The sequence below is a fragment of the Schistosoma haematobium genome, chromosome 4 (assembly GCF_000699445.3).
Source record: "Schistosoma haematobium chromosome 4, whole genome shotgun sequence".
In the NCBI taxonomy this organism is placed as follows: Eukaryota; Metazoa; Platyhelminthes; class Trematoda; order Strigeidida; family Schistosomatidae; genus Schistosoma; species Schistosoma haematobium.
In genome coordinates this window covers 24347627-24363231 of record NC_067199.1, presented here as the reverse complement: position 1 = coordinate 24363231, position 15605 = coordinate 24347627, and the positions used below count along the sequence as shown (strand labels likewise).

At 36.7% G+C, this 15605-nt stretch overlaps 1 protein-coding gene across 1 annotated transcript; it reads left to right on the top strand.

Annotated features, from left to right (window-relative positions):
- Window positions 1-344: 344 nt before the first annotated feature.
- Window positions 345-7323, top strand: CFDP2_5 (Craniofacial development protein 2; the record flags this gene model as incomplete). The annotated part of the gene is made up of 1 exon (XM_051208210.1): window positions 345-7323. A coding segment is annotated over exon 1 (615 nt), but the record flags the coding sequence as incomplete, so codon positions are not given.
- Window positions 7324-15605: the final 8282 nt, after the last annotated feature.

Below are 15605 nucleotides of genomic sequence, written 5' to 3'. Positions count from 1 at the left end.
ATGGGACGCCTCAGCAGTGAGCATCCACGATCACGCACTCTGCGAGTTCAGCCAGGTCTGTTGTTAGATATCAGCTCACTGAAGACAATGGTGACGGTGGCGCGACTTCGTGGATTGGTTAAAGTTAGACATTAACACCATTGGATGCCTGCTCAGTGGTCTAGTTGGTTAAGCGCCTGGCGCGAGACTGATAGATCCTGGGTTCGAATGTCGCGGGGTGCGGGATCGTGGATGCGCACTGCTGAGGAGTCCCATACTAGGACGAAACGGCCGTCCAGTGCTTCCAGGTTTTCCATGGTGTTCTAGCTCCAATTGACTCATGATTTAAATCTATGTAATTATACATAAATAAAATAAGAATAAAAATTTTTTTGCGAAAGTATACCAGATTAATTCATCAAAAATGAATGAAGTACACTTAAACTATACATTTCAATGTCCTTTGAGAATATTGAAATATATTGATGGAGTTTTGTCCTCTAAGCTGGATGGTTTGATCACAGAGCTTACTTCATTCTTCTGGACGACATATTGAAATATATTTAAAGTAATTTCTTCTTTCATTGATTCGATTTCTATTTATTTTTTAAGAATTGAGAAAAAACTACACACACACACACACACATCAACTTATCTTCTCTCTTTTCATATAGATTATAAAACAATTAAAAGAAAAGAATGAATGCATTTGTAAAATTACAGCGAATGAATAGAATTTCTTTGAAAAAGCTTAAATCAGATAACTAGGTGAAACATTGAATTTACTTCAAATTTATACAATAAGATTTTATAAATGCATTTATCCTCCACTTGATGTTGTTTGGCTTGTATCTTCCCACTGAGGTTTAAGACTGCAATTGATCAGTATGTTATTGGCATATGTGCATACTGTACGTATGCCTCGATATTACCTTAATTCACAAACTTTCTGTAAGCAATGATGGATAGTGGCTAGCAGTGGAATCCAGGATGCGCGTTTCGTCCTTTTTGGGACTCGTCAGCTGGATGTACCTGCATATCAGAGTTGATGTCCACTCTGGGACTCAAACCCAGTACCATTCGCTTCAAACGCCATCGCGTTACCACTCAGCTACTGAGTCTTGATAGCCACTTGCTTGTGCAATGGGGTGAATTTAAATTCACTTGGTATTGTTTGGCTTGTATCTTCCCATTGAGATTTAAGCCTGCAATTATTATTCAGTAAAACAAACAAATAAACAATTCCAACAAAATTAATAACTAATTTCACTAAGTAACTTTTTCACCACAACCGAATAGTAATTTGCTGATAATTCGATTGGAAAAATAGAAAAATAATCAACTTTTATTATTCAATAAGAAAAGTTGATTAATTTAATATTGTTGTTAAGCATTGTTGTTATTATTACTATGTTTAATTTAATAAGACTATTTTACTAGTCAAATTACTAATCAATACTACTTCTGAAATAACTCCTCCTGTAGCCCTTCAAGGGTTACTGCCAGTTATAATTCCGGGTAAAAAAAAGCAGGATTAGGCACAGAGTAAGCAAATTTATACCGTAAAAAATAACCTCGCTAAAATAAACAATTTGAACTATATAAACTCTGCTCTGAGAGTTCAACGGTCTTCATTTAGAAGAACTATGATGTTTCATGATGAAAGTCGAGATTCTTCGGACGTCATAATGTTGATATCCTTTCTGCAAACCAGAGCAACAATTATTATAAGTACATGAAATGTTCGGACAATGTACGAGACTAGGAGGACCAATCAAATAGCTATGGAAATAAGATACAACTTGGCGGTTCTCGGAGTAAGTAAAGTAACTAAGTAAGCTTTATCAATAATGTTTACATTTAGATACACTGTTAAAGTGAACCTTGAGATTTTTACAATTTACATATAATATACAGAGTTCACTTGATGAACATTAAGATGATGATGAACACTAAGAAACATAAAAATCATAAAAAATATTAGAGATTAATTGTGCTTGACGTAGGTAATAGTCATTTGATACTTTCAATTAAAAATGATTAGATATTCATTCTAAATTGGATTCATAAACATACCATATGAATTGAAATGATTAATCAACAGAAATATCTAAATTTCAAGCCGAATACACTTAATAAAATATGAATTTACAACCGTTAATGGAGCAAGCTCTTGGAATTGAAATTAAAATGCCTGATGTGTACTATGATACGAAATCTGGCTATACGTATCTATCAGTATAATAATATCAACCGGAACAAAATTAGCTATCCTAGTGTTTGATAAATGATTGTATTATATTAATGTTCTGTTAATGGTTACGTAATGTATGAGCTAAAATGACTGATGCAAAAGAATAAAAGCGAAGTGACTACAAACTGAATTATTTAAATGTTAGATGTAATTAGTTAAATTACATAATCTAATCATTAACTTTCATAATTACGTCAAATGTATATACATTTAGATTGTCTAAACAAGTTATCTATACTGTAGTAAAACAGAATAACTAGAATGCCAATGAATTATGATTGTATTTCCGAATTCTGAGGATAGCCGTATTCACTTGTAAGACATTTTATTATATTAAAATGGAATGAAGTAACAATTAAAATAAAACAATGATTTTTCATTCAACAATCTATGGTGGAATTTTCCTAAAATATTCTAAACCTTTTTATAACTACACATTTTCTTAAACACCCATATATTATATTTTCTGTCCAGAGTTTTAATGAATGCAGTGAAACTATCATCCCTATTCATAATAAAATATAAATACATCATTCATTTAAGGTCATTAGCATGGATACAATACACTTTTAGTTCAGTGGGGTAAAGTTAGATTAAAATGGAATGAACGATCCAAAATTTCTATAGTTAATGCTGTAAACATATTTATTGATTTCTGAAAATATTATTTTCAGTTTATAATCACTAATCCATCCAAGAACAATGTTTAATATGAATTCTAGATACAGTTTCGCTCCTGAGTGTATTGATTATGTTAATTATGTGTTATATTTACAAAAAGATACTGTTCAAATCATTTGGCATATAACAAAAAAGTATCTTTACTACAACGAAGAAAACTATTTCATTTAAGACTAATGATAAGATAATACATTCATTGAGAATTGGAAATGAAGTAGTGTCGAAGTCATATTAAGGACTGTCATCAATCTTTAAAATCATACCAAAAATAAATTACTTTTATTTAAGTTTTTCATTGTACTTTTTTTTCTGACTCAGTTGTATTATATTCATTCAGTCATTTACATATTACAGTCTCGTTAGAAATGCTGAACAGAAATAAAGTCATCCGACAAGTAATTAGTTTGTATAGAAACACAAAATAAATCACACTTGTACAACCGTTACAGGATAAATACGGTTATCCTACAACTAAACAATTAGAACCACTTACTACTTATGAGAGAGTTAACTCAAACATTTAGGCAACTATGTACGAGTGTCATAATTGCCGAAGTAGTATATCATTACATTTAAATAATTTTCAGTAAGTAGTAATAATAAGTTCATTGTTTATTCATGTTCAGTGTATTTCTCTGATAAAGTGATAGAATATCATAAGAATACATCACTTTGAGAAAAATATATCGCCACTATGCATGCGTAAAGCTTTGAGTAGATGTAACAATAGAGATTATGAAACCATTGCTTATAATGAAATGTTTAGAAAAACATTTTAAAAATGTGACACTAGTTTTCAGATAATGGATTTATTATCAGAATGGGAATTTATGGAGACTGGTAATTTTAACCATTAAATTCATGAGTCGATCTAAACCAGACCACCATTGAAAATCAGAAGCACTGGATGGCTGTTTCGTCAATGGTGGTCTAGTTTGAATCGACTTATGAATTCAACTATTAAAATAGAATTATTGTTGAAAAATTCCCACATTAAAATACAGATATATGAATCAAGAATTTTCCTTTCAATAAATTTGCCACAGTTTCTACAATTATTTATCCAAACTACTAATACAAAATGTGGTTAATTTTAAGACCCTTGTATCGTTGAAAATTAGAGCATTTGAATTCAAGATTGTTTGTAAAATAACATAGAACTGTTAATGGTGAGATGAATAATATAAAATGTTAACTTATATAAGTTTATATAATAGATGGAAGTAAGGTCTGATAAGAAACTAATTGAAGAAAATATTGTTCACCCATATATGTTGTGAAATGAAATTGTCAGATTAATGATCAAAGTACATAAGGGTTACATGGAGTGAGAGATAATAATTTGATTTCAAATTAAAATAACATAATATGTGGAATAATAAATACGGGTGGATACTAAAGAAATTACTCATAATATTTGCAATAGTCATAATAATAATAATAATAATGAGAATAATAACAATACAAATAATGATAATCGTAATAACAGTGTGTAAATCCTGAATTCACATGCAATCATTCTAAACGATCTAATTGCCTTAAAGCTGGTTACTATGCGGATTATTAATTTGGATATATAAAAGTAGAATCTGAAGAGAATTTATTAGAAACATTATTCTTGATTCATCATATATCTGAGTTTTAATATGACTATCGTAAATCTACATCAGTGCACAATCTGTCATTACATGCAATAACTAGATGATGAAAAAGTAGTGGAATTATATCTTATACTCAAATGTTTGTACTTATTTTAACACAGGATAATTGTATGAGAAATCTGTCAAATTCTCTATTAAAATAAAATAACAGGCGATTATCAGTAATTGCTAACTAAACTGTCAGTACACTAAAATATATGTTGGTAGATGTTATCAATGGAATTATTGGCTATAAAAAAAAATCACATATAATTACAAATTTAAATGCTCTTCTCATTATAAAGTATTATCAGTCAACTGCTTATTAAAAACTAAAATAACAGTAGATACACATTTAGTTTTAGTTTTTTGACTCCTCTGTTGTGTATACTCACAATCTTAAATGGACGAAAATCCAAGATATTTAAGTTTTATTACAAACAGTTGTTTTTCAGCATTCACATGAAACCTATCATTTAAATATAGTTCGGTACTGAACTTAATTCATCGGCCAATCAATTTCACTTACTAGTAAATGATAGTCTCCTTTCATCAAAAAGAGCACTTAGTACTTGAATTAATAAACAATTGAAAACAGTTAGTATATATTGTATTTTGTTACGAGAAGCGAAAGCAGATATCAAGTGGCTAATATTATACAGAATAGGATAGTGATTGGAATTCATGAAAACCTTGCTGAATTCTTGCCTGTCTCTCCATAGTATATATTCTAAAAGACTGACGTTTTCTCGGAAGAAAGTTCTAGATAATCATTTCTAGCCTCAAATACTATAATATAATGTGAAGTTATGAGAAAAGGCGGATGATTCTGTGAAAATTACAATACAGATCAAAGTTAAATACACTTGGTGTTGTTACCTTGTATCTTTCGATTGTTGTTTAGGACTGCAATTTATCAGTCTCTTGTTGGCATATGTGCATTCTGTGTGAATTGCCTCGATATTTCCTTAAGTCACAAGCTTTACAAGCAAAGATAGATGGTAGTTAGCAATTGAATCCAGGACGGGCGTTTCGTTATATTTTGAAGTTGTTTAGTTCATTTATACGGATTCACATGAGAAATGAAAATCGACTGAAAGACGTTCAATACTACAATAAATTCATATCTCACACTATGGCAAGTAGGTATGCCGTCTAACCATAAATTGTAATAATGAATATTAAAGAAATAAGAAAATATTCATTCTAGTTTTTTCTTCTGTACTCACAAATATCTAAGCAATCAACTGATTCAAGTAGATTTTTTAAGGAACCAAATAAATTCATTCTATTTACTAATAGTTATTGAAGCGTAACGATCAATTATGCATGATAAAGAGTAAACAGAGTGGACAATCATATGTCCAATTAATAAATAATAAGAGGTTCTATAAGATCGTCAAACCATAAATCTTTTTTGGTAACCAATTATTAAATTTGTATGATTAGGAAAAATATTAGAACTACCTATCATTGTCTGATTTTTTTTCCAAACAATCGTGCCAAAATAATACGCTTAGATATTTACCAAGACAAATTTATTTCTTAATATTTGTATCTAAACAATTAGCGAATCTTCGCAACTATTTCCCATTGTTTTCAGTCGATAACTATCTTACATCTGATATAGTTGGACGTCACTGGTCACCGTTTCTCAATAAAACTTTTTTAATTATCCCTGGAGGTTAGTCACTCATGAGCATAATACTGAAAAATCCCATACTAGGACGAAGCATATGTCCAATGCTTCCTAGTTTTCAATGGCTGTCCCATTCTTCACACAAAAATAAATGCTATACAAATTACAGGGAATTAATAAAAATATAAACAGACACACATAAGGTGAGCACAAGTGAATGAGCACACGACATAGCTAACAAGGTCACAGATAACAAAGTACATAGAAAGGTCACAAAATATGTGACCAGGTTAAAACAACACTTTATTGTTAAGCAAAAACAGGCTAGATTCGAACCAAGGACCTATCAGTCTCGCGGGGGCGGGATCGTGGATGCGCAGTGCCGAGGAGTCCCACAATAAGAGGGAACGGCCGTCTACTGCTTCCAGGTTTTCCATGGTGGTCTAGCTTCAGCTGACTCATGATTTCAATCTGTGAAATTTCTAAAATCTCCACAAAAGGACCTCACAATTCTGATGGGAGATCTAAATGCCAAAGTCGGAATAGACAACACCGGATATGAAGATATTATGGGACGACATGGACTGGGTGAGAGAAACGAAAATGGAGAAAGATTTGCAAATTTGTGTGCATTCAACAAATTAGTCATAGGAGGCACAATATTTCCACACAAACGTATACACAAGGCTACATGGATCTCACCGGACCACACTACAGAGAACCAAATAGACCATATTTGCATCAACAAGAAATTCCGAAGGACAATGGAAGATGTGAGAATCAGGAGAGGTGCTGACGTAGCTTCAGATCACCACCTAGTTGTAGCCAATTTAAAACTGAAGCTAAAAAAGAACTGGACAAGTGGACAAACAGCAATACAAAGGTTCAATACAGCCTTCCTTCGAGATACTGACAAACTCAATGAATTCAAGATAGCTCTCAACAACAGGTTCCAAGCCTTACGGGATCTACTGAAAGAAGAAGAAACTACTATGGAGGACAACTGGAAAGGCATCAAGGAAGCATTAACTTCAACGTGTCAAGAGGTTCTCGGTCTAAAGAAATACCATCATAAGGAATGGATCTCTACAGAAACACTGGACAGGATCAAAGAAAGGAAGAACAAGAAGGCAGTAATAAACAACAGCCGAACACGAGCAGAGAAAGTCCAAGCACAAGCTGAATACATAGAAGCGAACAAGCAAGTGAAGAGGAGCATTAGAGCCGACACGAAGAAATACGTGGAAGAATTAGCAACGACGGCAGAAAAAGCTGCTAGAGAAGGAAATATGAAACAGCTCTACGATACAACGAAGAAACTATCAGGGAAATACAGTAAACCAGAGAGGCCGGTCAAAGACAAAGAAGGCAAGCCAATCACTGAAATTCAACAACAGCGAAACAGATGGGTAGAATACTTCGAGGAACTCCTGAATAGGCCGGCTCCAATGAATCCACCGGCCATCGCAGCAGCACACATAGATCTTCCTATAGATGTCAATCCACCAACGACGGAAGAAATTAGAATGGCCGTCAGACAAATCAAGAACGGGAAAGCAGCAGGACCCGACAACATACCAGCTGAAGCACTGAAATCAGACATCGAAGTAACCACAAGCATGCTTTATCTTCTATTCAAAAAGATTTGGGAGGAGGAACAAGTGCCGATGGACTGGAAAGAAGGACACCTCATCAAGATGCCAAAGAAAGGAGATCTGAGCAAATGTGAAAACTACAGAGGCATTACACTACTGTCAATACCAGGGAAAGTCTTCAACAGGGTGTTGCTGAACCGGATGAAGGATGCAGTAGATGCCCAACTTCGAGATCAACAAGCTGGATTCCGAAAGGATCGGTCGTGCACAGACCAAATTGCAACACTACGGATCATCGTCGAACAATCAGTTGAGTGGAACTCGTCACTATACATCAACTTCATTGATTATGAAAAGGCATTCGACAGTGTAGATAGGAGGACATTATGGAAACTTCTTCGACACTACGGAGTTCCTGAGAAGATTGTCAATATTATCCGGAACTCATACGACGGACTACAGTGCAAAGTAGTGCATGGAGGACAGCTGACAGATGCATTCCAAGTAAGGACCGGAGTCAGACAAGGCTGTTTACTCTCTCCCTTCCTCTTTCTTCTGGTGGTCGACTGGATTATGAAGACCTCGACATCTGAAGGAAAACACGGCATACAATGGACAGCTCAGAACCAATTAGACGATCTGGACTTCGCAGATGACCTAGCCCTCCTATCACGTACACGTGAACAGATTCAGATAAAGACAGCCAATGTAGCAGCAGTCTCTGCATCAGTAGGCCTCAGCATACACAAAGGGAAAACCAAGGTCCTCAAATTCAAAGCGGAGAACAGCAATCCAATCACCCTTGATGGCGAAACTCTGGAAGATGTAGAATCCTTCACATATCTGGGAAGCATCGTCGATAGACATGGAGGTTCAGATGCAGACGTAAAGGCGAGGATTGGCAAAGCAAGGGCCGCATTCCTACAATTGAAGAACATATGGAACTCAAAACAACTTTCAACCAATATCAAAGTGAGAATCTTCAATACGAACGTCAAGGCAATTCTACTGTATGGAGCTGAAACTTGGAGAACTACAACAACCACAATCAAGAAAGTACAAGTATTTATAAATAGCTGTCTACGCAAGATACTCAACATCCATTGGCCGGATACCATCAGCAATAGCCTTCTGTGGGAGAGAACAAACCAACTTCCAGCTGAAGAGGAAATTAGGAAAAGACGATGGAAATGGATAGGACATACATTAAGGAAATCGTCAAACTGCATCACAAGGCATGCCCTAACTTGGAATCCTGAAGGGAAGCGGAAAAGAGGAAGGCCAAAGAACACATTACGTCGAGAAATAGAAGCAGATATGAAAAGGATGAAAAACAACTGGAAGGAGTTGAAGAGGACTGCCCAGGACAGGGTTGGATGGAGAATGCTGGTGAGCGGCCTATGCTCCTTCACGAGGAGTAACAGATGCGGTCTGATTGATGGACGAACAGTAAACAAGGTGAAAATATGACTCAAGTAGAATGGGTAGATTGGCTTGTCCGAAAGCTAGAATAAGGTATTAGGGCTTAACATAATGACCGACACTACCCGTAACAGCACACGAGACCAAGTTGGTCACATTCAAATCCTTCCTACACCTCCTAATACCTCTCTTAGCTCCATGACTAACCCTCCTCACGTCTCTTTATCACCTCGCACCGCTAGGGCAAACGATTCGAGTACGTGGAACGCTATTCCTGGTCTCCTAAAACGTTGTTACTGACTGACTGACTGACAAAGGACTTGTAATTTCTTTAGACTTGTTCAATACAGGGTAAATGAGCACAGCAGAATTAACTGTTAACTAGTATCCAAAATACCCTCAGCTTGGCAATTCAGTGAGTATTACTCTCTATCAATTTAATTCCCATATTCACTCGCCCGCCTGAAATATAGGTACCATGAATACACTAGTATTTGACCTTATATCTCTATATTGCATGAAGTTAGATTATCACTAGAATGTATGTGTATCCCCCAAATGCCAAGGATGGGGGGAGCCACCTCTCCTCAAAATGTTCTCACATGACCACGCGTATACAACTACTGCTAGAGAAGTCCTACCCATTACCTTCTCGCAGTGTGGGTGTTGTTTACGAAATTGAGAGGACGAAAAGCAAATGTTCGGAGCTTTATTCGGTTCGGTGGATTCGGAGGATCCACCTAGGGGAGTTGAAAAACTCTGATTCCAAACCGATGGTGCACATTGGCTCCAGGATCCTTAAAGAACAAATGGCGTATGAACCTGTTGTTGTTCACCGACTACCATTAGACTGCATCTTCTGATGTTGCTTGTGGATTAGACCTGTGGGTCAAAGGCTCGGGATGTAGCTCCCTAAGAAAACTACCTCTTTCAGTTTGAACGCGCAAGTAGTATTTTAGCCCTCACATATCGAATGATTTGTGTGGCGTATATGTTTCCGGTGCCCCCTTGTACCAATATTTATGTATTAAAATAAATAAAAGCCAAAAACCGGTACTAAAAGCTCAAATTCTTAAATTCAATTCCGACAAAATATATAAAGTAACGAAAATATAAGGCAAAGGAATATGTGTACCCTTTACTTCACTTCCAGCTATTACGTGAAATTATAGCTGACTTCATGTCTATACGGTAACTTTATGTAATAGATTACGTAGGGTCTGGAAAGGTACTTCATAGAACCTCATATGATAAAAATAAATATTGTTGTTTTGATTATCAAACCCTTAAACATCATTAAAAACTGAGTAAAAATTATGCCATGTTAGACGTACTTTATTGATGTATTTCTAAATAAAAGTTCAACATCAAATTCCCAACGTGGCTGTATACTAGTTTAGTGGTGGATTTATCTGAAGACCGTTTCGCCAACCTTAAAATCTTGAAGCGAAATCTAAGTATTGATATTCAAATCATAATACCCGGAACTTACTTACTTACTTACACCTGTTACTCCTCGTGAAGGAGCATAGGTCGCTCACCAGCATTCTCCATCCAACCCTGTCCTGGGCAATCCTTTCCAGCTGCTTCCAGTTGTAATTCATCCTTTTCATATCTGCTTCTATTATCCGACGTAATGTGTTCTTTGGCCTTCCTCTTTTCCGCTTCCCTTCAGGATTCCAAGTTAGAGCTTGCCTCGTGATGCAGTTTGACGATTTCCTTAATGTATGTCCTATCCATTTCCATCGTCTTTTCCTAATTTCCTCTTCAGCTGGAAGTTGGTTTGTTCTCTCCCACAGAAGGCTATTGCTGATGGTATCCGGCCAATGGATGTTGAGTATCTTGCGTAGACAGCTATTTATAAATACTTGTACTTTCTTGATTGTGGTTGTTGTAGTTCTCCAAGTTTCAGCTCCATACAGTAGAATTGCCTTGACGTTCGTATTGAAGATTCTCACTTTGATATTGGTTGAAAGTTGTTTTGAGTTCCATATGTTCTTCAATTGTAGGAATGCGGCCCTTGCTTTGCCAATCCTCGCCTTTACGTCTGCATCTGAACCTCCATGTCTATCGACGATGCTTCCCAGATATGTGAAGGATTCTACATCTTCCAGAGTTTCGCCATCAAGGGTGATTGGATTGCTGTTCTCCGCTTTGAATTTGAGGACCTTGGTTTTCCCTTTGTGTATGCTGAGGCCTACTGATGCAGAGACTGCTGCTACATTGGCTGTCTTTATCTGAATCTGTTCACGTGTACGTGATAGGAGGGCTAGGTCATCTGCGAAGTCCAGATCGTCTAATTGGTTCTGAGCTGTCCATTGTATGCCGTGTTTTCCTTCAGATGTCGAGGTCTTCATAATCCAGTCGACCACCAGAAGAAAGAGGAAGGGAGAGAGTAAACAGCCTTGTCTGACTCCGGTCCTTACTTGGAATGCATCTGTCAGCTGTCCTCCATGCACTACTTTGCACTGTAGTCCGTCGTATGAGTTCCGGATAATATTGACAATCTTCTCAGGAACTCCGTAGTGTCGAAGAAGTTTCCATAATGTCCTCCTATCTACACTGTCGAATGCCTTTTCATAATCAATGAAGTTGATGTATAGTGACGAGTTCCACTCAACTGATTGTTCGACGATGATCCGTAGTGTTGCAATTTGGTCTGTGCACGACCGATCCTTTCGGAATCCAGCTTGTTGATCTCGAAGTTGGGCATCTACTGCATCCTTCATCCGGTTCAGCAACACCCTGTTGAAGACTTTCCCTGGTATTGACAGTAGTGTAATGCCTCTGTAGTTTTCACATTTGCTCAGATCTCCTTTCTTTGGCATCTTGATGAGGTGTCCTTCTTTCCAGTCCATCGGCACTTGTTCCTCCTCCCAAATCTTTTTGAATAGAAGATAAAGCATGCTTGTGGTTACTTCGATGTCTGATTTCAGTGCTTCAGCTGGTATGTTGTCGGGTCCTGCTGCTTTCCCGTTCTTGATTTGTCTGACGGCCATTCTAATTTCTTCCGTCGTTGGTGGATTGACATCTATAGGAAGATCTATGTGTGCTGCTGCGATGGCCGGTGGATTCATTGGAGCCGGCCTATTCAGGAGTTCCTCGAAGTATTCTACCCATCTGTTTCGCTGTTGTTGAATTTCAGTGATTGGCTTGCCTTCTTTGTCTTTGACCGGCCTCTCTGGTTTACTGTATTTCCCTGATAGTTTCTTCGTTGTATCGTAGAGCTGTTTCATATTTCCTTCTCTAGCAGCTTTTTCTGCCGTCGTTGCTAATTCTTCCACGTATTTCTTCGTGTCGGCTCTAATGCTCCTCTTCACTTGCTTGTTTGCTTCTATGTATTCAGCTTGTGCTTGGACTTTCTCTGCTCGTGTTCGGCTGTTGTTTATTACTGCCTTCTTGTTCTTCCTTTCTTTGATCCTGTCCAGTGTTTCTGTAGAGATCCATTCCTTATGATGGTATTTCTTTAGACCGAGAACCTCTTGACACGTTGAAGTTAATTCTTCCTTGATGCCTTTCCAGTTGTCCTCCATAGTAGTTTCTTCTTCTTTCAGTAGATCCCGTAAGGCTTGGAACCTGTTGTTGAGAGCTATCTTGAATTCATTGAGTTTGTCAGTATCTCGAAGGAAGGCTGTATTGAACCTTTGTATTGCTGTTTGTCCACTTGTCCAGTTCTTTTTTAGCTTCAGTTTTAAATTGGCTACAACTAGGTGGTGATCTGAAGCTACGTCAGCACCTCTCCTGATTCTCACATCTTCCATTGTCCTTCGGAATTTCTTGTTGATGCAAATATGGTCTATTTGGTTCTCTGTAGTGTGGTCCGGTGAGATCCATGTAGCCTTGTGTATACGTTTGTGTGGAAATATTGTGCCTCCTATGACTAATTTGTTGAATGCACACAAATTTGCAAATCTTTCTCCATTTTCGTTTCTCTCACCCAGTCCATGTCGTCCCATAATATCTTCATATCCAGTGTTGTCTATTCCGACCTTGGCATTTAGATCTCCCATCAGAATGGTGAGGTCCTTTCTTGAGCATTTCTCTATGATTGACTGCAGCCGCTCGTAGAATTGATCTTTAATGTCGTCGTTGCTATCATTGGTGGGTGCATAACATTGGATAATATTCATTAAGATCCCCTCCTTCTTTGTTTTGAATGATGCTTTGATGATTCTGGATCCGTGGGATTCCCATCGTACAAGTGTATTTCGTGTTACTTTGGACAGCATTAGAGCAACTCCCTGTGTGTGTGGAGCATTTTCCTCTTCGTGACCGGAGTATAGCAGCATCTCTCCCGTAGCTAGCCTTTTCTGTCCAGCTTGGGTCCAGTGGGTTTCGCTGATTCCCAGTACTGCCAAGTTGTATCTCCTCATTTCCGTTGCTATTTGGCTGGTCTTCCCGGTTTCCCACATTGTTCTAACGTTCCATGTACCTATAAAAATTTTTGCTCTGGTTGTTAGAAGGGGCATCGGCCTCGTGGCTTCCGAAGGAATTCGGCTTTCACCATGAAGCGTCATAATTCTTCTAAATGAAGACCTTCTAACTCTCAGGGCAGAGTTAAAATGGTTTGAATTATTTTTCTGGTAAGCGTTTTTTTAGCGAGTTAGTTTTCTACGGGATGGGGACGCTAACCCCATGCCCAACCCTCCTCCTTTACCCGGGCTTGGGACCGGCAGTAACTCTAGAAGAGCTACAGGCGGAGTTAATACCCGGAACGTTCGAACAAACATATACTGATAAAATGTAGAAAAGCTGTGAGTATTGAAATTCAAAACATTCATTTGACCTATTTTAAGGAAATAAAATTATTGACATATGAAAGTACAAACATATCTGGTGGCTGTCAAGTGCACTGAATTTATGATGGTCGATTTTTACTAATTAGAGTAAGTCAGGCAGTTACTATGACACCTTGGCAACAACAAACACTTATCTAGTTCTCAAAATGGGCTTCCACCATCTTTAATGTTGCTAAGTAGTAGAGAAACAATGGAGTCTCACACCTTTTTACTGTCACTTCTTTCTTGTTGGATTCCCTTTTGTATGTTACATTATGTTACTTACTAATATTCAGTAACTAATATCATAATCAGTCATTTTTAGGCAATAGCGTCCAGCAACATTCAGTAGTTGTATGGTATTTACATAGATAGGTGTTACGTATTTCATTATGACAACCATATCCGCTTAAGATTATTGAAAGTTGCTTTTACTTTAGTATATTCATTGAACATTTGTTTATCTATAACAGTTTTCGTTTAACACCAGGATTTATACTTTCTACCTCAGTAGTTTAGAACCGATCAACTGAGTATTCCGTTAATAAACACCTGTAAATGTTGTCCTAAACCAATTTTAAAGTCATTAATTATCACCTAGTTCGTGAGTTTACTTTAGTCGGTAAAGTGGATGTAGGTTTAATACAACGGGAAAACCCATAAGCTAGTGTACAAGTTGAGATTCAATCAAATGTAACAGCTCCGATGGATAGATGAAAAACGTTTATTAGTAACATGTCTTAATGTTCAAAACTAGTTTGCTATAGATAACTTAAGGTGTCGGGTCCATGAATGTAATGTTGGGAAATTATTAAATTTAATACATCAAGCACAACGATAATCTAACCATCCGTTTAAGTCATGATTGAATATAATATTTAATAACCTTTATGTTCGAATTTTAAAAAAAACAGGTGAGCATCAATGAAGTAGATTTTGGAAATAATTCCAGTATTGAACGATTTTCAAAGTATATATACAATGTTTGTTTATACTAGTTAAGACCGGAGTGGAAAGTAAATTATATTGTTGTCAGGCCAAATAATATTTGTTTGTTTTAGTAATTAAAGATTAGTGAACATCCCATCAGAGATTCATCGTGGAGTTTTTCCAAATAACAGGTACCTCATTTACAAAAAAATTATTTAAGGTTAGCAGATGACCAATCGTCAAAACAGTAGCTTTTAATCTGTATATAAAATAATCCACATTCCCAAGACAGATCAGCAAAAAACTAGGCTAACGTATCTACAGTTGTAAAGTGGCTGTTAAGAATAGTCGACAAAAAATTCATACTAATTGTGATTCGTTAGCAAGATGTACCTGTAATCTTGATACTGATATTCCCTGGAGGATTCAAGCCCTTGTCACCCAGCTTCACAGTCAGAGACTTGACATACAGGAAACTGGCCACTACTCAGTGATCAACTAACTGCAAGCGTCCAGAGTTTGATTTCCAAAGAGGCGAACCGATAAACGCACAGAGTAAACCGAAGCATCGAGTACGAAATGATCTTGTCTAACTGATATGTATATACAAAGACAGATATAATTGTCTTTACTTGGAGTTTCTAATTTTTCTCAAATTATTCATTCGATTACATGATTCATACAAAA